At 38.3% G+C, this 27,578-nt stretch overlaps 1 protein-coding gene and 1 non-coding gene across 2 annotated transcripts in view; one reads left to right on the top strand and one right to left on the bottom strand.

Moving 5' to 3' along the window:
- Positions 1–18,256, top strand: part of RNF125 (ring finger protein 125) — a 36,379-nt gene extending 18,123 nt beyond the window's left edge. The window contains exons 3-6 of the mRNA XM_014845365.3: positions 667–761; positions 2,911–3,001; positions 10,947–11,054; positions 13,802–18,256. Coding sequence (XP_014700851.1) covers positions 667–761; positions 2,911–3,001; positions 10,947–11,054; positions 13,802–13,888 — 381 coding nt within the window. The 3' untranslated portion in view covers positions 13,889–18,256. The remainder of the gene's footprint in view (positions 1–666; positions 762–2,910; positions 3,002–10,946; positions 11,055–13,801) is intronic.
- A 5,543-nt stretch (positions 18,257–23,799) lies between these two features.
- On the bottom strand, positions 23,800–23,902 carry LOC123287516 (U6 spliceosomal RNA). Its single transcript, XR_006530839.1, has one exon. It is a non-coding gene; the product is annotated as a U6 spliceosomal RNA (small nuclear RNA).
- Between the last annotated feature and the right edge of the window lie 3,676 nt (positions 23,903–27,578).

The raw sequence follows: 27,578 nt of genomic DNA, 5'->3' as shown, positions 1-27,578 counted from the left end.
CAGGGTGGGTAGGCCCCCTTACCACAGCTGTACAGAGCTTCCTTTAGCACAAGATCTTATCAGTATCTGATGACACTTTTAGTAGAATATGTGTTATTGAGCAACAGATCCCTCCTGGTTAGGATCTCTGAATGTATATCTGGAGGAACAAGGGCTCTTTATTCTGCCTTCATAAAAAATGGACTGCAAGAGCTGTCTTTTATGTTTACTCTTAATGGGCCCATTAAGTATACTGTGTATTGTGAATTCATGTAATACTGCTGGATATATTATAAAACCATGGTATTCATATCTTTCTCTGAGGCACAGGGTTTCTTTTTACTTACTAGGAACATCTCTAAAATCCATCCATTTATTCTTTTTATCTTCATTTTCCTTTCTTTCTGTTTCTTTTCTTTTTTTTCTTTCCTCCGTCTTGCTCTCCTGTTCCTCTCCCCATTTTCTTTCTCAATCTTTGGATCTTCTAAGTAGTACAGAAATTTTAAAAGTGTTATTCTTGATAACGCCTTAACTTTGTTGTGCTGTTGTCATGAATGCATGCTTTTAATCTGCTGACCTCACACTATGACCTTATTTGAAATAATGAAAGTCATAAAACCGGATCACATAAGACTTCATTGAACCCCTTTCCAACAGTGAGTTTATTTTCAATTTGCTTTTGTATAGGTTTGCCTCAGTGAAATGAGGGCACACATAAGAACTTGTCAGAAGTACATAGATAAGTATGGACCACTACAAGAACTTGGGGAGACAACAACAAGGTTTGTTTCAATACAATATAGTTTAATGCGAAATTTGATATGTCTATATAGAATTTAATGGGCTGGAAAGTTTAACATTTTTATTGTGAAAATTATGTAGTTATGTTTAGGCTCTTAATCATAATACCTGTTATTGGTAATCATTTGTTAATAGCAATAATTATGAAAGAATTTTGCTCTCTTTACTTGAAAAAGTTTGCATGGGGGAACCAACAGAAAACAGGAGAGATGGGGAAACTTCCTCAGACAAGTTTGTATTCAGGAAGATCCAAAAATAGAATGCAGAACTGTTCAATTTCTGCCAGGCTCTGTTTTCTGACTAGTAGCTTGCTGAAGTAAATCATGGTTAAAAGCTTATTCATCTTTACTTTTCCATCACCGCTGCTCTGTTTCCCAGCTCATTCCCTCTCATTTTGCTGGTTTCTCTTTAGAAAGCAGGAAGTGACATCTCGGGATATATATCCTAACAAGGAAGAACGGGCCTCGGGCAGGCATTTGGAATCCTACAGCTGCTCGGTGGATATTCTTTTATAGGGCTAGAGGAAGGGTGGAGGTGGCTAGTAGGTATAATGGAGGATATTGATCGTTAATCTTTTTTTCCTTTAAAAAAAGAAAAGAAACAAATCTGGGTCATGACTACTATCCTGATGGCCAGAGTAATTACAAACGTTGGAGTCTCTCTGTACTGGAGAAATAAAGAAATGATTGTGTTCTCCTGCATCGGCTGATGGCTTAGAAACTATTAAATCTGCTTATAAACTCAGTTGTGCGATAGGGGTCTTCAGTAAGACTGTGATTTCTTCCTCTCTTCTGAAGGAGAATCTTAGTTCTGCTTCTTTCAAGAAAATATATTCAAAATATAGCTTAAATTTCCTAACCTGAAAGTCTAAATGATCGCCCCCTTCCTTTTGTTTTACTAGAGATTTCTTTGCAAATGTACCTGTTATTATAGGATTAATCTTATATCATGTATTATAAACTTTAAATGAGTATTTTAGCTCTAAGCAGAGTGTAGATTCTATTAGATTGGCTACAAAGACCAATAGGAAGAAAGGATAACAAATGGGTTAAGAAAGTTTGTGGGTTTAGTTGCAAGGTTCATAGGCTTTATGAAAATTTAAAAATATATGAAAGCTAATTTAAATCCTAATTTCTCCTGCTACTTAGAATTAAAATAGCAGAAAATGAGAAGGGTTGTTGATTAATCAATCTTACAAGATAGATTAATATTTGCATTTAAGATAGAAATCTTTGCTTTATAGAAGAACTTACTATATGTTCAGATTTTTAAAATTCTTATACAGGGAGCTTGTCCCAGAGTACAAGCCTTGGGGAACAGGAAGTTATATTTATAATGGAAAGTGAGCAAAAAATTCCAAGCCTCCATATTGTTCCTAAGAATTTAAGGCAACACTATCCAATAGAAATACAATGAGAAATATATGTAATTTTAAGTTTTCTAGTACCCACACTAAAAAAGTAAAGAGGAACAAGTGAAATTAATATTTGATATATTTTATTTAACCAAATATAGCCAAAATATTATTTGAACATGTAATCAGTATAAAAATTGACATATTTTACATTTTTTAAATAAGCCTTTGACATTCAGTGTTTAGTTTATACTTCCTGCATATCTCAGTTTGGACTAGCCACATTTCAAGTGCCAATAGACACATATGGCTAACAGCTACTGGATTGGACAGCACAGATGTAAGGGACAAATGTTCCTTATATACACCTGTAGATATATATGCTAGTGGAGTTGGAGAACAAATAACACCCAGTTTAGATGTTACCTGAATTAGCAAAGGAAGGAAGAAAAAGAGACAGAAAAAGGAACCCAGGGACAGCTGGGTGGTGTGTCCTCAATTTCTCAGTTAGTGAGTGCTCAGATTGTACTTTCTTCCAGAAAGAACAAAGTGTTTCAAGTGTGTTATAACTGTTTCTCTGCCCTGTCCCTATGAGGATACACATTTACATTTCTCATGAGAAAAAATTCAGGCACCAACACCATTACCAGGATAGGAAAAATGATATCAAATCTGAAAGAACGAGGACTGGAAACTAGATTTACCTATGTTCTATTTTTTACCTCCAGTTAAGTGCTAACAGTTTTAGTAGTACTTGTATTCTATGCAATTTCCAGGTGCGTGTGTCCATTTTGTCAGAGGGAATTGGATGAAGACAGTTTGCTGGATCATTGCATTACTCATCACAGATCGGAAAGGAGACCTGTGGTAAGGATTTTTGTTATTATATTTCTGGAATGTCTAAATTCAATATACGTTAGAAAATCCATTTACTAGGCTTCTACTTATAGACGTGATATAAAGGATAGTTTATGTCAAGGTTATGGTAGTTCTATTTTTTTTTTTTTAAGGATTTTATTTTTTCCTTTTTCTCCCCAAAGCCCCCCGGTACATAGTTGTATATTCTTAGTTGTGGGTCCTTCTAGTTGTGGCATGTGGGACGCTGCCTCAGCATGGTTTGATGAGCAGTGCCATGTCCGCACCCAGGATTCGAACAGACGAAACCCTGGGCCGCCTGCAGCGGAGCGCGCGAACTTAACCACTCGGCCACCAGGCCAGCCCCAGTAGTTCTATGACTATTAACAATATGAAAGTGTTGAGTTGAAACTGATAAGAATTACTAAGGTGCAGTCATTCTTTTATTTATGAAATTAGACATCTCTTACAGATAACCATGGGCATAATCAACAAGAAGATCTAAAATGCACAGTTAAGGTCTAACTAGTATACTAACCAGTCACATCCTAAGTTAAAAGCTTTTTTTAATAATGCAAAGAGGGTTCTGGTGACAGTACACTAGAAATGGAAAGTTGACAGTCATTCGTCTTTATTAATCAACCTATTGTTTTATTTCCTAGTCTGAATAATTATCCATATGCTTGCACTTTAAATATACATATTGCTCATTATTTCATAGGTCCATTGTGAAGGCTGCCTTTTTTCTTTTCAACCTAGCATTTTAGTTTTGCTTGGCAGTGTGGTGTTATAATTTTCATTTTTGTGTAGTTGTGAGGAAAAGAAGAGTGGCGATGGGTGCGTCATCGTTTACTCAGCTATTCTGCTATTTTTGAACACTTGGATTGTTGCCAGTTTTTAGGATTTGAATTCATATTCTTGTACATTTAAACCTTTCCTTCTATCGGATTTCTTCCTACCAGGAAATTCCTTAGATTGATATTTCTGGGACCAGGAATGTAAACTTTTTAAGAACTCTTGAAATACACTCCCAAAATGCCTTCCAAAAAGTTTAAGTCAATTTATATTTGTGTCAGCAATTTATGATTAAACCACTTTCACCTTAACTTGGCCAAGATTGGGTACATTTATTTTAAAATTACTCAGGCTTAACAAATGTATAATTATACCTTGAAGATTATTTTGAGTTTTATTTTAGTTTTATGTTGTGTATGTACGTGATTATGTGTGTGTGTGTATATATATTCTTACACACATATCTATACATATATATGTCTATATGTGCATTGTTTTTATACATATGTTTTTGCTTTTTGAACTGTGTTTTAAGTTTTTTTTTCATAAAATCCTTTCTGTATGTGGATGAGATTGAAACTAGTATATTAGATAGACAGATAGGTAGATAGATAGTGCTCGCAACAATCCTATGAGATACGTATGATTATTATCCCCATTTTACAAATGATAAACTGAGGCTCAGAGAGGTTATGTAAGTCTTGCAGGGTAAATAGCAGAGCTACAATTTGCACATAGTGGTCCAGCTCCAGGGCCTGCATGGTGAACACCTGTGCTCTACTAGCAACTATGTGAAATCAAGGCTAGTGGAGAGTTCTCAGAGGAAGCCATGTACTCTCACGGTTGGGGAAACCAAGCTGGGAGGCATGGGGAGGATGAAGTGGTAAAATTTCAGAAGACCGGGATGCTATCACGGCCTTGAGGCGGGAGCAGATTGTTCAGAAAATCCATGGTTCTGTAATAGACCAGGGCCCTCTAGAGATGGTCACTGGAACAGAAGACCTTTAGGTTTTCACTGTTAGCAGTTCGTTCTTGACTAGAAGCTGAAGACACATGTCACTCCGAAGGATCTAGAGCCAAATAGAAGTCAGGATCTATGCTGTGGTTATGAAAAGGCTAGAGGTAGGTATTGTGGCATAGCTGGAGTTCACGTGCTTAGGGATCCACACTGGGGACACATAGTTAAAAACACCCTGGTGGAAGTCCTGGACAAGGAGGTCTGAGCCTGAGGCTGCTTCTGGATTGCTGTGGAAGTTAGTAAGGAGTTACTGCTTTAAAGGATTCGATTGCTGGGCTTGCCTGCAGATGAGATCAGTCACATCATCTAATTTACCTGGCGTAGTAAGTTTCAGGCCAGTTAGAGGCTTGGGAGAGTGATTCTACCTTCCAGATACAATTAGGTAATTCTGAAATCAAACTATAAGCATCTAATCTTTCTTTTCCTTTTTTTGTTTGTTTGTTTGTTTTGGGTTTTTTGGTGAGGAAGATTGGCCCTGAGCTAACATCCGTTGCCAATCTTCCTCTTTTTGCTTGAGGATGATTGTCCCTGAACTGACGTCTGTGCCAGTATTCCTCTATTTTGTCTGAGGGATGCTGCCACAGGATGAGCGGTGTGTAGGTGTGCCCAGGATTCGAACCTGTGAACCCCGGGCTGCTGAAGCAGAGCGCGCAAACTTAACCACTGTGCCACCGGGCTAGCCCCTAATTTTTATTTTCTGAGTTGCTCAAGACTGGGATAGTAGGTTAGGAACATCAGGGAATTTGACCTTCCTCGCGGGCAGCCTTCACAGCCAACAGCTCCTTTTTGTCACACAGTAGTTACGTTCTGCCATGTTTTATTTTTTTGAAAAAGTATATCTGTGGAATAATAGACTCAAAGGAGGTGAATGACACAAACAGCTTGCTTCCGATTGAATTATGAGACCACTTCTGAGAGAAGTTTGGTAGATTATCTTGTAAAGGGAAGATGTTTCATCCAAAACCACACTTTCTGGCTATCTTGTCTGCCCAGGGTCCTCTTTCTTTTTCTGGTTGGCTCTTATTTATCCTTTAGAGCTCAGCTTAAGTCTCACTTCCTCTGGAAGCCCTCCCTGACACCCAAATTAATTTCAGCTCTTGCTTTTCTCACCTCTTTTTTTCTAGTTTACCACAATTTGTAGTTGTCTATTCATTTCATGCCTGTCTCTCTCTCTCTAAATTATTAAATTCTTGAAGTCATGGAACTTAACTCCTTTGTTCAACCCTGCATGTCCAGTTCTTGGTGGAGAACCTAGCACGTAGTAGGATGTAGTGATATGAAAAAAAAAAAGATAATAAAGAAAAGCAGAATTCCGGTTACCCAGGTTCAAAGATTCCACTCGTCTTTTATTTTCTGTCTTGCTCCGGAGATTCATTCCTTAAGGGAAGTGACAGGACTTCTCCTGGTTTGGAACAAAAACTAGGGTGACTAGAGCCTGAGCCATTCCTCCCCACAGCAGGTTATTTCCAAGAGATGTTTCCTTCAGAATACCTGTGACTTGACTGGGGCGTGGGAGCATGTGTGCACAAATGTTTTGGAAGGAAGAAAAATCGTCATTAAATTTGCTTTCAAACTCTTACTAAATTAGATGTGCAATTTGGTACCTTAATTTTGGTTATAGATTTGCCTGTAATTATTTTCAGTGCCTGGCTCCTTTCTCTTCTTTTGGCGTTGGATTCAGGAAACTTTAACTTCTTCTCCAAATGGCATTTGTCATCATATAGGAAGTTTTCTATAATTGGCTGAGTGGCTGTGGAGGTTAATCGAAATCACAGATAGAACTGGGTGTCCAGTGTAGTAGACATTCCGAAGGATTGAAGTTGGTGGTAGCTTCTAATGTGGTGGCTGTTACTCGCCCATTACATTCCCCATCAGATAAAGTCCATACTGAGATGCGGTGAAGATCTTTTGAATGTGCACTGAACAATTATTGGTACCTAATATGAGTAGTACGGGCTGGGAGCACTGAGTAGAAAGGAATAATACAGGATGAGCTGATGTTAGGAAAACGGCAACGTTAGGGAGAGGGTGGGTGAACACTTAGGTACTTAGGTGATGATCAGTCAGTCTGTCATTTACCATTTCCTTCTCCTTCCTATTCTTACCCTTTCCTCCAACAGGTCAAATTCCCCAATGTAAGAATTAAAAGAAATTTTTGGAGTAGCACAGACTTTAGCCCATTGTTTTGCAGTGTCCTTCTAGTGGAAATCTCTTTAGTCACACAACTAAATTTTCTGTACACTGGAAGACTGAAGCCTCCACTCGCTCCTTATTAACATCAGACTAAAAACAAAAACTACTTTGCTTAAAATTCCAGGTTTCCTGTAGCTTTCTCCTCTGTTAGACTTGAAGCTCCTTAATGGTAGGGCCAGGGCTTAGTCATCTCTGTACCTCTGGCTCCTGGCGTGGTGTCATCAGAAACCACGTTCAACGCTCAAATGAGGATCTATTGAGTAGAACTGGTCCCAACTTCGCGTGCCAAACTCGTCTCCCACCACTTCCTCCAACCTGCCCTGTCCTCAGCTGTGCTGAGCTATTTCCATTGCCCTGTCCTTTTAGGATTTCCAGGCTTTCTCCACATTGATTCCATTGCCTGTGATGTGCCTCCTTGGGCATGACTGGCTCGTTCTTTAAGACTCACTTCAGTTACCAGAAACTCGGCTGAGTCCTTTCCAGAGTTCCTGGGCAAAACTAGTGATTCCCTTTTCAGGTCTTGAACAGTTGTCTGTTCATATCTTGAATATAGTGCTTGTTATGCTGCGTTGAAACTATCTGCTTAAATGATAAGCCGTTTATTACATGCGCCAAGGACTCAGCTAATATAGTGACTGGGCTTCATAATGTGAAATTATGTCTTATTTTGAATCTACCAACAGCCCCACAAAACAGAGATAATTCTCATCTTACAGGTTAGGATTAATTATTTGCCACAGTTAAGTCAGTGAGAGGCTGGGATGAAATTGGAAACTATTTTCTGGGTACTGGGAATGCAAGGGTGAACAGGACATGTGTAATCTTCCCTTAGGGAGCCCCAGCTATTCAAGGACAGGGATCAAAATAGTAGTAAATATATGGCATTTATTAAATGCCTCATATGTACTTGGCACATTAAGGACATTATTTATAAACATCATAACTACTTTACAAGATAGGTAGTGGTGTCTCCATTTGACAGAAGAGGGAACTTACGTGTCGAAGGTCAGACAGCTGGTAAGAGCCAGTGCTAGGATTTGAACCCAAGGCTTGCTGACTTCAAAGGCCCTGCAACACAACCCTAGCTTACTGGTTTCTGTATTCCACGTGCTTAGCACAGAGTAGAGGCACAATAAAGAGTGTTGAATGAACACATTTCTGTCACACACATATTCTTTCTTCCACACCACAAAAAATTAATGTTGCTTTTCTGTTAAAATATTTCTTGGTCTCAGCTCTGTTCTTGTTACTACATAGGTGTCTCAGAGTAGATTCAGTGGTGTCTTGCGATAGCCAGTGTTGCCAGTTAACCAAGATAGCTAGAGCATTAGAAAATCATAAGTGGTTAGAAAGCAATAATTAATTTGAATGATGTCATTTTATTAAAAATAAGACATAAAGATTAACGGAGTAGGGGCCGGCCCCGTGGCTGAGTGGTTAATTAGGTTCTCGCACTCCCCTCCGGCAGCCCAGGGTCTCGCTGGTTCGGATCCTGGGTGCAGACATGGCACTGCTCGTCAGGCCACGCTGAGGCGGCGTCCCACATGCCACAACTAGAAGGACCCACAGCTAAAATATACAACTATGTACTTGGGGAATTTGGGGAGAACAGGCGAAAAAACAACAACAAAAGGTTGGCAACAGTTCTTAGCTCAGGTGCCAGTGTTTAAAAAAAAAAAGATTAATGGAGTAGAGCAAAGTTCAGAAATGGAGCTTGTTTATAGAAATTGAGCATATTGAAACCAGGACCCCATAAAACAATAAGAAAGAAAAGAATTATATAAAGACCTCATTTAGATTTAAAGAAAAACATCATCCAAGGTGATAAATTAGACACTGTTATAATATGAGAAGAACACTGGATTATCTAGTAGAGGCTTAGATTCCATTGCTGATACTTATAGTGGGATAAATTTAAGCTTATTTCTTCCCCTCTGAAATTAGGTTCTTCAACAAAATAAGGATAATAATTCCTTGGATTTTCGTGAGGATCAAATGAGAATACCACCTAATTTATACTTAGCACATGCTTAGCATTCAGTAATGATTCTGAATCTGCTATTTTAGGTAATGAATACATGAAGAAATAAATTTTTTTAAAAACCTAGCTTAAAACATAATAAAGCAATATACATTAAAAGAGTCATTTATATTAGCCGTTAGGGAAATGCATGTTTAAACCGTAATGAGATACCACTTACACACCTATCAAAGGGACTAAAATAAAAAAGTATTGACAGTACCAAGTGTTGGCAAACATGAGGAAAAACTGGATAATTCCACATTGCTGATTGGGATGTAAAATGGTACAGTCACTCTGGAAAATAATTTGGCAGTTTTTTATAAAGTTAACCATAACACCATATACAGATAACCATAACCATAGCCATAACCATAACACCCAGCAATCACACTCCTGGAAATTTATCCTAGGAAAGGAAAATGTGCTTGTGCAAACATCTGTACACAGATATTCATTGTAGCTTTATTTGTAACAGCCAAAAAGTAGAAAGAACAAGTGTCCTTCAGGGGGTAAATAGATAAACAAACTGTGGTACATCCATACCATGGAATACTACTCAGCAATAAACAGGAAGGAACTAGTGATGCAGGCAACAATGTAGATGAATCTCAAAGTCATTAAGCTCAACGAAAAAAGCCAATCGCAGAAGATTAAATACCGTATAACTCTATTTATATAACACTCTCAGAATGATGAAATTATAGAGGTGGAGAACAGATCAGTGGGTGCCAGGGTTAGGGAGAGAAGAGAAAGTGAAAAGGTAACATCAGGGAGCTCCCTTGTAGTGACAGAACAGTTCTGTATCTTGATTGTGTTGGTGGTTATATGAACCTATACATGTGATAAAATTTCATAGGGCTACACAAATGTACAACCCCTCCCCCCAAAATGAGTTCATGCAAAAATTGATGAAATCTAAGTATGATCTGTAGTCTAGTTAATTGCCATTTTCCTGGTCTTGATAATGTACTATAGTTATGTAAGATGTTTCCATTTGGGGAAGCTGGGTGATGGGGACATGGGACCTTTCTGCATTATTTTTGCAGTTTCTTGTGAGTTTGTCAATATCTCAACCCATTTCATTACCCATTTTTTCAAAATGAAAAAAATTTTTTTTAAAGAGCAATTAATGGCTATTAAATTAGGAAAATACACGTAAATACTAAGAACTGATGCTGGTGTGTGATAATCTATATTACTGATAGCAATAAAAAACTATAGAGCAGGGGCTGGCCCCATGGCCGAGTGGCTAAGTTTGTGCACTCCACTGCAGGCGGCCCAGGGTTTCGTTGGTCCGAATCCTGGGCGCCGTCATGGCACTGCTCATCAAACCACACTGAGGCAGCATCCCACATGCCACAACTAGAAGGACCCACAACGAAGAATATACAACTATGTACCAGGGGGCTTTGGGGAGAAAAAGGAAAAAATAAAATCTTTAAAAAAAAAACCAAAACTATAGAGCAATAGATATTATGAATTGTAAATATTCATAACCTTTGACCTACTAACCTCCATTTCTGGTCATTTATCCTAAGAAAATAATCCCCCAAAGATAAACACTATAGATAATGTCATTTATAATAACAAAATATCCACATACAAAAAAACTTGTCTTCCACAAGGTAGGCAACTAATTAAGTAATTTATGGTACGTCTACCAACTGTAATATTGTTTAAATAATAAATTGATAAATATGAAACAAATAGCTATTACTGTTATATACAAGAAATACATATGAAGAATAGATGTGATTTTATTTGTTTAATGTTGCTTTAATATTCATGCAATTTTAAAACGTAATACTGAAGTATGGCCAATATATTCATGAAGTTAAAATTCGCTTTGTTGAACGATTATTTTTTAAATCTGAAACTAATGATTATTTTAAATTCTTTCTTGAACTCTTGGTCTTGTTTATTTCCAGTTCTGTCCCATTTGCCGATTAATACCTAATGAGAATCCGAACAGCTTCAGTGGCAGTTTAATAAGACATTTGCAAGTCAATCACACTTTGTTTTATGATGATTTCCTAGTGAGTATATTTTCTTACTTTTACTTTGTTTTTATGCTGTCTGTGTTAAGCTTACCTTTTTTAAAACAAGTAAATAAAATTCTAGAGAAAAAAATTTGTATATAGCTGAAGTGTTAACTATTAGCATTAAGTAGGAAATCATAAAAATATAATGTTTCATAAATTTGACTGTTAATATTACAGTGGTTATCTGCCTTAGACAAAATTATTTTCTTTGTGATCCATGTGTAAAGAACCAGATTTTGCTTTCAAATTATTTTAATTTCTACTCTCGTCCCTCCCTATATATAGTTATAATTTTTATGAACTTGAAAACTTACATAGCTCAGATGAAATCACATCAGTAATGAAATGGCTTAGAGAGTTTCTTCTGCATCCAGTTGCTTTTTAAATGGCTGTTAGTAGGTATGACATTGTCAGTAGTGAGACACACAGGCCTTATTTTTAATTTAAATTCTATAAAACACAACACTCATGTTTACTGAACTTTTTTAAACTTAAAAAATTTATTATGAAAAAATTTTGAACATGTACAAAAGTAGATGGAATAGTATAATGAGCCTCCATATACCCATCACTGGTCCATCAATAACGACCAACTCCTGGCCAATCTCCTCATATTAAGACTTTTTTTAAGATGTAAGAAAATTTAAGTATAATATGAATAGTCCTTTACTTATGACTGTATTTCCCACGATCAGAAATGAGACTAATAAGCAAAAAGTAACATAGCTTTTGTTGTACTTCGGTCCATGCGTCGCCATGTGAGGGTAATGGGTTGTCTTCTGAGTCCCTTTCAGTCTATTATGGGGAGAAAAATCACTCATAGCCATGTTCTGAAATAGAATATTTTATTGTTACTTTTATTTAAATATGTGAAATGTTAAGGGTTAAATTTGAATTTGCAGGTAATTCACATGATTTGACTGTTTTCTTTTCATGCTATTTAGGGTAGAATTTAATAATTGTTAAAGACTGTCATTTGTAAATTTTCTCCTTGCTTTCTGATCTGCCCACTGTGATTATCCAGGTTCAACACAAGGACCTTGAGTCCTGACCTGGGTTCTAAGTAACAGCTCTGTCACAAGTGTGTGACCTTGGGCAAGATATTTAACCTCTGAGCCTCTGCTTGTTCATTTGTTGAGTGAGGAGAATAAAAACACCTCTTCCCTAAAGCTTTTGTGAGGGTTAAACGAGATAATGCATCTAAAGTGATTTTCGCAGTTTGGGCCCTGATGTTAGGCGGGTTGAAGGGAAGAGAGCATATGGGAGTGGAAGGACCACTGGAAGAATTGAAGAGGCTGCCCCACAGAGGCTTCATATTCTCTGCTCCATCTCTCCGATAATGTCTTTCCTGGCGCCTAAAGCACGCAAGGCCTCACCAGAGCCTGGTTCTGGTCTGCGTGTGCTCATTTTTCACAATGCATAATGCTTCCTCTTTAGTTTAGCTCCATACGATGTTCTAAAAGCCAGGTTGATTCCATACCTGTTCTGACTATTCATGTTCAGTCCGTTCTTCTCAAGACCTTTCAGACACAGTATGATCCAGGGCAGGTCAGGAAGAAGTCACTTTCCCCCACTCAAAACCATATTCTTGGGGGTCGGCTCCAAGTGGCCGAGTGGTTAAGTTCGCGCACTCTGCTGCGGCGGCCCAGGGTTCGGATCCTGGGCGCGGACATGGCACCGCTCGTCAGGCCACATTGAGGCGGCGTCCCACATCCCACAACTAGAAGGACCTGCAACTAAGATATACAACTGTGTACAGGGGGGTTTGGGGAGATAAAAGCAGAAAAAAAAAAAAAGATTGGCAACAGTTGTTAGCCCAGGTGCCAATCTTAAAAATAAATAAATAAAAATTAAAAAAACCCATATTCTTGGATATGGAATGAAGTTGAAGGGATGTTCTCTGTTTTGCTTTTTTGTTTCTTAAGTTACCACCAAGTACTATACGATGCACTTTATACAAATTACCTAATTTTATTCCTTGCAGCAACTTCTGTGAAATGAGTACTGTATTATGATCCTCACTTAGCTGTGAAGTATCTGAATCCCAAAGTTTAATAAATTGCTTAAGAACAAGCCACTGTTTAGTACAAATCTTGTTCTCTTCTGTGCTTTATGGCTTTCCTTTGGATTTTGCTTAGTTACTTTTATGTTTTAGAATGCACTGCCAATGGAGAGTTTACATTTTTTTTAGTTTATTGGGGAAGAGGAGATGGATTGCAGAGGATAGAGCTCTTAATAGTTTTTATTTTTTTTACAAAATGTGCTGATTTAAAAGTTTTGAATTCCATTTTGACCTCAGGGAGGCAAGAAGAAAGATTTGTTTTCAATTTTTTTTTGGAAATAGATATTCAGTAGTACTGTTGGGATTGGTGAATCCTATGGGAATGTCTTAATTTTATTCCATGTTATATGTTTATGTGAAACATAACACTCTTACCAAGATTTGTAATGTTGACTACAAACTACTAGCTAGATCAGATAAAACCTTGACATTCCAAATCCAGACTATTTTACTATGACAATAACTGGTTAATTGATAGGCAGTAAAATGAAATAGAACATGCACTAACCACAAAGCAAACATCCTGGGTTCTGTGACAGTTTTTATGGAAACTGAGAGATCACTAAATTCAGGGCCTTGGTTTCCTGCAAAATGAGGGGATTGCATTGACTCTCATTGTCCAGTTTCTGAAAACTATTGTCTCTCATTATATGTTTCTAACTATTTTTCTTTATTGTAGGATTTTAATATAATTGAGGAGGCTCTTATCCGAAGGGTCTTAGACCGCTCTCTTCTGGAATATGTGAATCGCTCGAACACCACATAATTTTTTTAAAAGGAAAGAGAAGGAAATCATACAATTGCACCATTTGTTAAGATGCTGCTTGAAAAATTGAAGGGAAATGGTCGATGTTTAATGAGCAAAAATGTACAACACAGTTAAATGTTTGCCCATGTTTATTGTTATATTGCCTTTTAAAACTGCTTTCACTATGGTGGTTTAAATGTTTTACATTCTTGAGTTTCTTAGACACTTAATGACAAAAAATTGTCTCCATCAGCCATTAATATAGGGAAGAGAACACAAGGCTGGGTATGTGGGTGAAGGATGTTTATTTGTAAACTGGATGACACTGTGTGTAATGCTACATGTTAATAATTACCTTCATGGCTGGGCAAGATAACTAATGTTTGTTCTATGTAAAAAGATGGAGAGTGAAACAAAGTGTGGACTTTCAAGGAAATATGAAATCTGTTCCAATGCTCATATTCTAATATCTAATAGAATAACATGAATAACCTTACATGAGAGTAGGAAAGGAAAATTTTGGAAGTCAGCGAAGTCTGTTTAACCAAATTGTGTAACATAATACTGTAACAAGATAAACTTTTTGTTAGGAATGTATACTTAATTATTTGACTTTTTATAACTGTGCACACATAAGAATTTAATACTATATTTTTCAAATATTTGTAGCTTATTATTTAGAAATATTTCTATAATATAGGCAATTTTTTAAGAGCCATCAGCTGATATTTACAGTAGAAGTATTCTCATGCATAATTTTTAGTGGAAAACCCTAAGGGCTTTGATTTTTTTTTTATTTTATCCTTTAGAAAAATTATAAAATAAAACATAAATAACTGAAAACCAAAAGAAAATGTATAGCTTATTACATTATTTTAGGGAAATACTCTTTTAGAGCTCTGCCTGCCACCCTGGATGTCCTCTGTCTGTCCTGTCACAGTTGACGATCTTCTTCCCCAACCCCACAGAAGTAACCACTACATTGATTTCAGTAGTAATCACTTCTTTGCATTTCTCTATCATCACCCACGTGTGTACCTCTACACACTGCATTTTAATCGTACCCATTTAGAATTGTTTTATTACATACATCTTTTACATCTCTCTCTTTTTTTTTTAAGATTGGTACCCAAGCTAACAACTGTTGCCAACCTTCTTTTTAAATTTTTTTAGTGTTTTTTATTCTTCCCAAAGCTCCCCAGTACATAGTTGTATATTCTAGTTGTGAGTGCCTCTGGTTGTGCAGTGTGGGGCACGGCCTCAGCATGGCCTGATCAGCGGTGCCATGTCCACGCCCAGGATCCAAACCGGTGAAACCCTGGGCCACCAAAGCAGAGCGCCCGAACTTAACCGCCAGGCCACAGGGCTGGCCCCTTACATCTCTTTTTAATCTAAAGGTTCCCCCTTTTTTCTTTTCCTTAAAATTTACCAGTTGAAGAACCTGGTCTTATGACCTATAAAGTTTCGCACAGTCTATATTTTGCTGATTGCATACTCATGGTGCAATTCAGCATGTTCTTCTCCCCTCTGGATGTGACACATGGATCCGGAGCTTTGAGCAGACTCAGGTTCAGTCCTTTTGGCAAGACTACAGGTCATGGTGTGTTCTTTCATCAGAGGGCACATAATGTCTGGTTCTCTCTTTTTGTGATGTCAGTAAAATTGATACTCAATGCCTGGATCCATTGTGGGGTTGGAGAATATTCTATCATTTTTTTCATTCATTAGTTGGAAGATTTTTATAAAGAGATGTTTCCCTACATCTACTATTTGGTTAACCAGTGAAAGGGAAAGGGAAAGTCAATATTTGAATTTTCCCTTTATTCACCAGTTTTCAAGATAATAGACTTGTTTCCTATCATCTTCCAGAGATGACTTTTTTTTTTAGTATTATGAACTCATGGATTCACACGTATTTGATAAGTTTCAATCTGTTTCAAATATTACCTTATTAAAGCTCAAATTGTCCCATCTTTGGCCATTGGGAACCTCATCAAGTTGGTTCTGAGTCCTTTTGACACTACTCTGCAGTCTTTAATAGCTTCCTTGCTGTCTCCTATGACTAGATATTCCAAGCTCAACTTGTATGCTTCCTGCATCCAGACCTGGAATCAGTCATTTCTCTGAGAAGCCTGGTTACTGACGGTGAGAAATGGTATTTCAGAACCATAATCGAGGCTCTGAGGATGCTCATTGCTATTACATTGGTCACTGTTTCTAGGAGAAAGCTAGGAAATATTTATGTTTTTTAAGGATAAAACATTTCATGAGTTTATTTTGATACTTCCAAATCAAATTGAGTACTACAGGATTTTTACCTAATCCTTTCTATTACAAGTATATCTCCATTTTTTTCTATATTGATAATCCTGGTTTTCAAGGACACAGGGTATGATAGAAGTAGAATATCCCACAATTATTCATTTCCTTTATCTACCTTATACATGCAATAGTTTTAGCATAACAATACTAATACAACCACCACCAATATGATAACCAAAACAGTTAAAATTTTTTTCATTTGCTCTCCCTATTCTCCTTCTATTTTTCTTTCTTTCTTTTTTTTTTTTTTTGAGGAAGATTAGCCCTGAGCTAACTACTGCCAATCCTCCTCTTTTTGCTGAGGTAGACTGGCCCTGAGCTAAGATCCATGCCCATCTTCCTCTGCTTTATACATGGGACGCCTACCACAGCATGGCTTTTGCCAAGCAGTGCCATGTCCGCACCTGGGATCCGAACTGGTGAACCCTGGGCCACCAAGAAGTGGAACGTGTGAACGTAACCACTGCGACACCTGGCTGGCCCCTGCTTCTATTTTTTAAAGTCATGCTATATTAACATTTTCAGAACATACTGGTATAACATACTATACTTTCTCCCTTCTAGCTCTCATTTAGTCTTAGTTCTTCAGGTAACTATATATTCAGTGCTTGCCACTAGTCCTTATTTGATGACTGTGACTATTTTTCGTATCTTGCTTTTTAATGACGAATCCAGGACAGAGAATAATGTTTCCATCCTGAAAGCAAGCAAAGAAGCTATAAAGACTAGTGATGCCAACTCCTGAGGATAAAATGTTATTTGGCTGTAGTTAGCTTTTTAATTGTAATCATTTATAAGCTTCCTTGTTTCTTACACATAAATGTAGTCATAATCGTGATGCCCCAAATTTTCTGTAGTAAATTATCCATTACTTCTTTAAAGTCTTGCTTACTATTCTGCCATCCATACAAGATAATTAAAAAAACATAAAACTGGATGAAATCTAGGGGGCCTTATTTCTGCCCTTTTAGGTATTGGTTTCAAGCTTGCTTTTCACAGCTACAAACAAGTAATAACAGATTTTTAGTTTCACAACCTCTCTTCCTCCAATATGGATGAATCATTCAATAAAGCAAAACCTGTTGGACAACAAGTGCAAAAGGAGAGGAATTTTTCAGAGATAATCAGACTAAAAACCTAGTTCCTGAAAAATGAAAGAATATATTTCTAAGCATTAGTACCGACTATCCAGAAAATAAATCTTCGTTAATTCAGAGCAATACAAAAGGCATCTTTCAATTGTAAAACTTGAAAAAATTTCAAAACTTTAAAAGCTGTATTTTAAGTAAAGCTTTGAGTCACCTGCACTATTACCCTCAGTGCAGCAGTTCTGCCTCTTGTCCCTGGGTTCCTCTTAGGATAATTTTGCCACCTACAGGACAGATTAGGTGCTGGCCGCCTGAATTATTTTGCCTTTTGAATTATTTTGAGTTCTAAAATGGTGAGGTGCAAATGTTCGTTGTTTCACTGTGCCTTTAGCCTTTTATAAAAAGCAATTTATAATACAATTGTTTTAAAAAAATGAAAACCAGTATTGGAAATTGTTGACTACTAACAAAAAGTTTCACTCTCTTTATGGCACCTCAAGATGCAACTTTTTCAAGGCCTCGTAGGGAAAACACTGATTCACATGTCATTCTTCAAAAGCTAAATTCTTCTAATCCTACAAAAACCTATGGAGATTTTCCTTCCATGTGTTTTTTCACCCAGCTGTCTACAATGTAGGTTGATAAATTGGATTGTGAATCTGTAGTAAAGATAATTCCAGGTCAGATCTCCTAAGAGATCCTGGCTCCAATGATGATCCTTCATCACTTTTACTGGGTGCTAAGTGTCTTTCATTTTGAAGTGACCTTACTCCAGTTATTGAATGTTTGTCATAGAATTTGTACCTTGAAGCATTGAAGTTGTTTTAAAAAGTCATTAAGAGAGTCATTCTTTTATTATTCAGCTGCAAAAAAAATCTGTATAATGATCAGAATTTAAAATGTACAATTCTTTTTCTTCTGTAAATATGTGTTGTGAGAAATAAAGAATGGCAGGACCATTGCTTTCATTAAAATATCTACTGTGTCTATTCTTGTATATTGATCTTGATAATTTTTTACACAAACTTAATATGCTTTTAAAATTGTCATCATTCAGCAATATCTGTCACAAAAATATACCTTCATTTAGGCCATTAGTTCTCAACTAGAGGCAGTGTTGCATCCCAAGAGACATTTGACAATGTCTAGAGACATTTTTCTTTGCCATAACTGGGGTATGCTATTGGCCAGGGAAGTGAGTAGAGGCCAGGGATGCTGCTCAACGTTCTATTATGCACAAGACAGCCGCTCACAATAAAGAATTACCCTGCCCCATATGTCAATAGTGCTGAAGTTTAGAAACCCTGATTTAGGCCAAGGTAGATTTAGGCCAAGCACCATAGAGTTATTTTTGGTTCTACTTCCAAGGTACTTCCTTGGAATTTAATAAAGAAGATGTAGATGAACTCTGTATATCCTCTTCTCTGCTAAATACATACTAAGTTTTAGGTGTCTGTAGCAGTCATGTGTACCTGAGTTCAGAATATGCTCAAACATATGAAAGTTTTTTTGATTTTTTTCACAGGAGGTACAGGGCAGAACACAGGCATTACGGACTTGACCTCTGATGACCCTGTTTGCTAAATGATATCCTAAAAGATAGAGGGGACCCAAGATGGGTTGGGAAGACTTACCTTTATCACCTAGGCTATCTTTATTGAAGTAAATAAGACAAAATTTTATAGAGGGACACCTATGTCTGAGAAATATTTATGTTTTATTTATTAAGAGTATTTAAATATTAAAGTTTTTATATATTTAAGTTTAAGTTTATATCTTGTTATTGGGAAGTCATCTGGTATTTTAATCCTGCAGGTTTCAGAGGCAGCCACGCGTGGATCTTGATTAAGGTTAATCATTGCCCAAAGCAGCCGTATGAGAGGTCCAATGAAGGTGAACCACAGGGAGAGATTGGGCAAGATAGATTGGGTCATGCTGCAATTACAAACAACCCCCAAACTTATTGCTCACCCAGGTCACCTGTGGATTCTGGCTATTCTCCAGGCGGCTATTCTCCAGGCAGCTATTCTCCAGAATTCCAAATTACTTTGATCTCCTCGTATTTGTATATCACCATGTGCTTCTCTACTTCTAGAAATATTTCCTGGCCGTCTACCCTAAATGGAATCTATATGCAGGATGATATTTATTGCAACCATTCATAATAACAAAAAAAAGGAAGGGGAGGAGTAAACTAGAGTTCAAAAATGATTAAAATGTGGCCTTTTTTTGATTGACCCTGTCATTAAATATGTTAATACACCGTTAAGTTTACTGTCAAGTCAGCCTGGAAGAATTTTATATCTAAAGTATCATATTTAAACTCTGGCATCCATGGTTAGTTTTAGCTCCCAGAGAGCAATCCTGTTCACTATTTTCAAGTTCTTGGGAAATATTTTATTGATGTCCTAGTCCTCTGACCCCTCCATACATAATATTGTTTCACGCCTCTGTGACTCTGCATACTTTTTCCTCAGCCTCAAATAAATTTCATGATTTCTCTGAAGAGACTTTGAGCCATCCAAGTGGAGTCAACCACACTGTCTTGTATCACCACTGTCCCTAGACCACACTTTCATTGCTAGAGTTACCACGTTCTATTTTTTTGTTTATATGTCTGGTACTCATGAGACTGGGAGTCCTTGAGGGCAAGGATTGGGGTTTGTCTTTACATTCACTGGGCCTCACTGGAAACTCAGTACGTGGGTCTTGGTCTGCTAGAGCTGTCATAACAAAATACCGCAGACTGGGGGGCTTAAACAACAGAAATTTATTTTCTGCAGTTCTGGAGGCTGGCTGCAACATCAAGGTCTGTCAGGGTTCAGTTTCTGGCGAGGACTTTCTTTCTGGCTGGCAGATAGCCTCTTCTCACTGTGTCCTCACCTGGCAGAGAGAGAGAGAGTAAGCTCTGTGGTGCTTCTCATAAAGGCACTAATCCCATCAAGAGGGCAACCCCCCTCATGACCTCACCTAACCCTAATTACCTCCCAAAGTCCCCATCTCCAAATACCATCACAATGGGGATTAGAGTTTCAACATAAATTTGGTGGTAGTGGGGAGGGGGTAGGACACAAACATTTAGTCCATAATATACTTGTTGAATGGAAAAATGAATGACTGATGAGTGGATTAGAATACTCATGTTAGCTCCACAGCATATTCTTTTCTCACTAATAAAGTCTACATGGGAAGGGAAAATCGTAATCGAGAGAGCAGCACTCTGTCTGGATTTGCTCGTCATTGTTCCCCCAGAACTTAGCACAGTGCCGTGCATCTGCAGGCACTCAATAAATATCTGATGAATAAATTAGTGAATAAATTGTAGTTTGAGAAGCACAGATAAGATGTTCTTAATGAATAAGGTCTTCAAGCCAGATGCATCTCTTCTCTTTAGAGATACAGCTGTCAAGTGAGCCAAAGTACTAGATGGCTTCTCTCCTAGACAGAGTTCTAAAGCAGAGATTCAGTCCAGTGGTGCAGCTCCCATAGGAGAAGCAGTATTGTTCTGCCTTCATTCAGTAACATTAGAGTTATGATGCTAATTTTGAAGGACAACTATGCATTATACAATATAGTTGCTGAGTTTAATTTGTTCCAGATTATACAATGTAGTAATTTGCTATGGAATTAACCTAGGTAACCAAATAAAATTGGCTAGCCCAGGTAATCAGATAAAATGAAGTTCTTATATCCACTATATTTTGATATACCTCTGTGTGTTTCACCTTGTCCCTTTGACAACATTCTTAATAATGTATGCAAGAAGATCAAAGTCTTATATTTAAAATCATATTCTCCTTTGACAGTATTTCAAGGGTGTCTTCTTCAGAAATTTCAGCTTTGAGGCATGCTGGTTTTAAAACTACCTTAAAGAGAGAAACAATAGCTTTCTAATAAAAAAATGCTAATAAAGTAGTCATGCTCTTAGAAACAGAAAATAGAAGGGTGGCTGCCAGGGGCCAGAGGGAAGAGGAAGACTGGAGTTATTATTCAATGGATGTGGAACTTCAGTTTTATAAGATGAAAAAGTTCTAGAGACTTGTTGCATAACAAGGTGAAATAGTTAACATTACTGTACTGTAAACTTAAAAATGGTTAAAACGGGGCCTGGCCTGATGGCGTACTGGTTAATTAAGTTCGCATTCTCCGCTTCAACAGCCCAGGGTTTGCTGGTTCAGTTCCTGGGCACGGACCTAGCACTCATCAAGCCATGCTGTGGTGGCATCCCACATACAAAAATGGAGGAAGACTGACACTGATGTTAGCTCAGTGACAATCTTCCTCAGGCAAAAAGAGGAAGATTGGCAACAGATGTTAGCTTAGGGCCAATCTTCCTCACCAAAGAAAAAAAAGGTTAAAATGGTAAATTTTATGTTACTTTTTTTTTACCACAATAAACAAACAAACAAACAAAATTGGTCTGTGGGTAAACCAAATATATGTTGTATATATAGTTCTATTCCACCCAATTTAGGAAATTATAATTGTCCATGAAATTTAGGAAAGAAGTATCTCACTGGCAAAGCCCTTGTGGTTTCAAAAATAAAGTATTTAAATATAGAGACCAAACAACTTTCCTCCCTAATGCTATTTTTTCCATCCACTGGTCTCTCTCCAGACTTCTGATGAAGCTTAAAGCACACAGCTTTGTTTGCTTCTTTGTTTCCCCATTGTACATTCTCTTAGATATTTATTGATTTGAGTCACCAGTTTGGGCTGGTATCACTTAATTACAGGAGTTTTGCTGCAACTCCTAGGAGAAGGCAATTCTTATTTTTATTGCTGGTCCTGTTGTGTTTTTCACACTGAATATCCTAAACTCAAATAAGTTAGCATTTGGAGACCACCATGAGAGGAAGAGTTTGCCTGAGGCTAAAGTCAGTCCAAGGAGAGCAGAGCCAGGAGAAAGTGAGAAACTAAATCTTGATACCTTCTGAGGCTCTGGTTTCGAACATGCGTTATCTCAGCCTTACCACTGGAATTGTATGAACTAGAGAATTCTGTTTTTGCTTAAGCCATTTTAACTTGAATTTGTATCACATGGAATGGAAAGAATCTTGACTAATATGAGTTCCATGTGACAAATATAAATGGCAAGCACAGGATATATTGGAGTATATGAGGAAACCATTTGGTGTAAACCTAATTCGGCCCGACCTTGTTCTTCCAAAAGGGCCTGACCATGGCCGTTGAGCATGCATTGTATTATCTGCTTTAGATATTCCCTATGGCAAGAACAAAGGCCCTTGAGATAAAGGTGCAACCTCCCTCCTCCTCCCAATGTTGGCATTTCCTTAAGGATTAAGCATCTTTCCTTAGGCTAGGAACTGATTGCTGAGCTCACCTGTGACCACCCAGCTCGAGACAACAGACTTGCTTCCTGCTGCGCCCGCTGAGATAGCAGAAGCAGACCCACTACCTGCTGCGTCCATCAAGCGCTGTGCCAACAGGGCAATCTTGTGACTATTGTGGGAGGGACGTTTCAATCATATGTAAAGCATCCTCTTTGGGGGTATATAACCACTCTCCATACCTCACTTCTTTGGTGCCCTTTCTTCCTTTGGGAAGAAAGGCCCTGGGCCATGGTCCTCAGATTTTAGCTCAGAATAAACTCTCCCAAATTTTCATTTATAGATTGGTTATAAATTATTTTTGTCGACACATGCAATATTTCTACATCTTTAAAATGCATTTCCTCCCTTACCTAGTTCAAGCTGGGTTCTGTAATGTACAACCTGAGAGTTTTAAGTGATACAGAAATAAGTACTAGAAACGGGATCCTTATTTCAGATCATCAGAGAAAATGCAGAACTAGCTAAGCTGTAGGTGGGGGAGGTGGGACAGTAAAGATTCCTGCATTGTGGGTGAGAAACTTAAGATTTTGTATGTAGGTGTAAAGCAATTGCCTGGGTTAATTCCTTTAGTCCCTTAGGCTCTAGGCAAAAGGCCATGGAGGGTGAAGCTTTAGAGGACTTAGTAGGAAAATGTCAGTGGTCAGTATGCCAGTTACCAATCTAGTAATTCTCAGCTCCAAATTTACTCATTTCTTTGCCTGCTATGTGAAAATAAATCTGGGCCCTTAGACATTTTTCCTTTGTCAGCTGGCACAATAAGTTTTGCTAATAGAGGGCACTAGAGAGAAACTATGGCAGGAACAGGGCTTTGTTTTCTAGTTCTGGTGTGCTTGTTTCCTATTATAGCACACAGGGCCAGTCCCAGCTTCTGCAGTGCCTGTGGCCAGCAGCACCTAGCAGACAGCATCTTCCTCCAAGGTCCCCCTCGACAGTTTTGTAGCAGAATGCCTCTAGGAGACACTTTTCTGTGAACAGCTTTCCTTGGCACCCTAGAGGATAGAGTCCCAAGTTCCACCAGTATGGCCCCCTAAAGACTTCTCTGCCATCCAGTGAACCACAGCTGGGCTCTCTGCAGCAAGGTATGAATCTCAGGCCTAGTGGTGGTGGTGGTGGGAGGGCCCTTTTTTGGGGACTCTCTCTCAATCCTACATTCTTCTTCTTCTTTTTTAATATGGAATGCTTCACAAATTTGCATGTCATCCTTGTGCAGAGGTCATGCTAATCTTCTCTGTACCGTTCCAAATTTAGTGTATGTGCTGCCAAAGCAAGCGTTCAACCCTGTATTCTTTGCTTCTTATGCCAATCCCTTATTAGAGGTAAAAATTTTTTATATTAAACTTTTTTGTTCAAATTACTGTGTGATTTTTCTCTCCTGATTGGACTCAGACTGATAGTTCAGATTATGTTGATATCTTCAATAAGGTACAACAAGAAATGTGCAAGCTGCCATCAAGATTTTCCTGGATGTGGGTAGAGAAAAAGAAGAATTGGGAACCAAGAATGCTAAGGTCCAAATCAAGAAAGTGTGGGGGAGGAAGAACTATTCCTCTACCCTCTAGGTCCCTCTGGCTGCTCTAAGAATTAAATTGACATGAGACGGGCTGGCCCTGTGGCCAAGTAGTTAAGTTCATGCACTCTGCTTTGGCAGCCCAGGATTTCACTGGTTCGAATCCTGGGCACGGACATGGCACCGCTCATTAGGCCATGTTGAGGTGGTGTCCCACATACCACAACTAGAAGGATCCAGAACTAAAATATACAACTATGTGCTGGGGGGATTTGGGAAGAAAAACAATCCCTTTAAAAAAATAAATAAATTGACATGAGACAGAATAACAGGACAAAATAAAACAAAGTTTAATAACATACATACATGGGAAAAACCCAGGAAAACTGAGTAACTCACCAAAAGGGCTGAAGCCACCCCCTTAAATACCATCTTCAGCTAAAGACAAAGGAGGATGTTGGGGGTAGTGGTTTGGGACTTTGAAGAGGAGGAAAACAATTTATATGGAGATGGAAAAGCAAATGTTTGATAAACAAGTGTTTGCTGGGCCATCTATAGACAATGGGAGCTGAAAGACAGAACTGTGATAAAAATCGACTTAGCAGGACCATCCCAGGGGCCGGCCCCATGGCTGAATGATTAAATTCGCTCAGCAGCCCAGGGTTTCGCCAGTTTGGATCCCGGGCAGTGACTTAGCACCACTTGTCAAGCCATGCTGAGGTGGTGTCCCACGTGCCACAACTAGAAGGACCCACAACTAAACTATACAACTATGTACTGGAGGGCTTTGGGGAGAAAAAGGAAAAATAAAACATAAATAAAATCTTTCAAAAAAAAAAACGGGGAAAAAGAAGAACCAGCCCTGTCTACCAGTACCCAGAGTTACCACGGTGATGGCCTGCCCTGGAGACAGGTCTTCTATCTTAAACCCTTTGAGGCAGTTAGGGAGAAGGTCAAAGTTTCCCTCAGAGTCTTTTATTCTTAAAAATAATCAGGCCAAAGAGACACACTTTGGGGTGGCAAATTCTGATCCCCCACAAAAGTAATCATTTGCTGGACTGAAATGCAGAAGTCAAGCTCTCTGATTCACTTCCCTTTCTGTGCTGCCTGAGAAAGCAGGAGATCCTGGCAACTGGAATGGGGAGCAATTAATGGAGGATTTGGGGTATCCTGACTCCCTGAGCCATACCACAGTGCCTCACACTGGCTCCCTTCCTCACAAACGGGATGACACTGCCATTGCAAAGTACACTGGACTGGAATTCAGTTTGGCGGCAGGGTGAGATTCTAGAAGATAAGGAGAAGAATTCTGCCAGCCCAGCCAGTTTCTTCATCCGCACTGCCCTGAGACAAAGTTTGTCAAACAGACTGCACTGGGGATGTGTTGTCCCCATTGTTACTGCTAACAAACAGAAAACGTAAGTATGGCTCAGCCTTGGTTCTTTAACTTAGCAGCCTTGCTGATCAGACAAAGTTTTTGGTGTTTACTTTTAGGAAGTTACCCTAAAATGAAAGTGATAGACAGGTTTCATTAGACTAAGGTTTTACTAGAATTGTAGCACCAGTAAAAACCTAAACCTGTGTAACAGGCCTGTGATTCATTAAAATCAAGGGGGCAGAATGTCCTAATCCTTAGTGGGCCTCAGGCCACTTTTGTACCCCAATACCTTAAATAAAAAATAAATTACAAATATCCCTTGCCCCACCCTCCACCCTCATCCCCAAACATAGTTGTCTATTCTAATCTCCTTTTAGGTGTTCTCTTGGCAATAGAAATGATCTTAGCAGGCAATATCAGAGAGCCAGATTATCTGACAATAGAATTCTCACCACGGCCAAGTCAATCAAATGATGCCCATGAGACTCAGTGGTTCTCTGCTTTGCTTCATTAACTCTGTCCAGCAGCATATGGTACATATCCTGTGATTTCTTCTCCTTTCTCCATGCTCTAAACAGAAGTTTTCATGGTAGTATACGGTCATGCGCTGCATAGCGATGTTTCACTCAACGATGAATGACATATATGACGGTGGTCCCATAAGATTAGTACCACATAGCCCAGGTGTGTAGCAGGGTATACCATCTAGGTGTGTGTAAGTACATTCTGATGTTCGCACAACAATGAAATCATCTAATGATGCATTTCTTAGAAAGTATCCCCATTGTTAAGTGACACACGACTGTATTTGCTCTGCGTTGTGGTACATAAAAGGTAGTTGATAGGGATTACATTTATGATTTAGTCTAAGGTTGCAGGATCATGATGCTAAAACTGGAGCAGATTAAGACTCAACCAAAGGAAGAAGTAAATTATTTGGAGATATTGGACTCGAAAAATAGTGCTCTCATGACACTACCTCTAGAAGTAAAGCTGGAAGGGAGTTTGGATAGACTCCCTTTGAGGAACTAGTAAACGCATATGTATATTGAGGGGGAATGCCTGGAATAATTGCACTTTATGTATAGAAAGGAAGGTGTATTTCTGCTGGAGGTTCTTTGATTTCTCTGAAACTTAGGCTTTGTTTGCTTTTTAAAACTGGTGTCAGGCTTTTGCCTCCACTGTTATACTGGAACTAATCTTGTTATAGGAGCCTTTGCCCTGGCTATGCGCCCAAGACAGAACAATGCCCAGAGGATGTCAATAAATGTGTGAAATAAGAAAAGAAAAAAGGAGGAGGGAGAAAGGAGAAGAGAGAGATCTTTTAGCTTCAAATTTACATCTTTCTCTTAAAGATTAAAAAAAATAATAAAGAAAAGTTGGAATGTGAGTTAATTTGTTGAAATCTATTGCCATTTCTGGTCTAATCTGTGGCTGCCTTTTAGGACACCATAGTTTATTCGGTGAAACATCTTTAGCTGCATTCAGAATGTCTGTTTCATTGTTGGTTTGCTCTCTCTGTACTGATTGGCTTTCTCTACTTGGGCAAGGAAGAAGATGCCTGCCCCACAGCTCCTGTTAATATACCTGCCAAGTTTAGGCACTTAAGAGACTGACAAGAATAGGGATCTCAATTCCACATTCTTGGGAGAGAGTGTAACTTGCACAGTTGGGACTATATACACCTCTATTCTAATCAACTGTAACACGGAGGCCGGGTTCTACAGCATAAATAGGGCCACTGGGACTACTAATAGGAGTATTGTTAAAAATGACAGCTGTACAAAAGAACACAAAATACCGCTGATAGGAAATTAAATGCTATGTAAATAGCATGAAAATGCATATTATAATGACATTTATGAAGGAGTTGAAATTTAACTGTCACAAACTGGAGTGGACTAAAAAAGAGTAAATTCCTTTACTTTTTATATTTAACTTAATCTCTCATTTGACTTTCCATTTGCACTAATTTGCAGAGTCGTGAGGAGAGAATTTAAACTTACGACGACAAGTAACTCAGTTTCTTCTCTTTTGGGGAGAGGAACCACTCTTGCAG

Source organism: Equus asinus, chromosome 7 (assembly GCF_041296235.1).
Source record: "Equus asinus isolate D_3611 breed Donkey chromosome 7, EquAss-T2T_v2, whole genome shotgun sequence".
NCBI classification, from domain to species: domain Eukaryota; kingdom Metazoa; phylum Chordata; class Mammalia; order Perissodactyla; family Equidae; genus Equus; species Equus asinus.
Note: the sequence above shows the minus strand (reverse complement) of the source record. Positions and strands in the feature narration are given on the sequence as shown.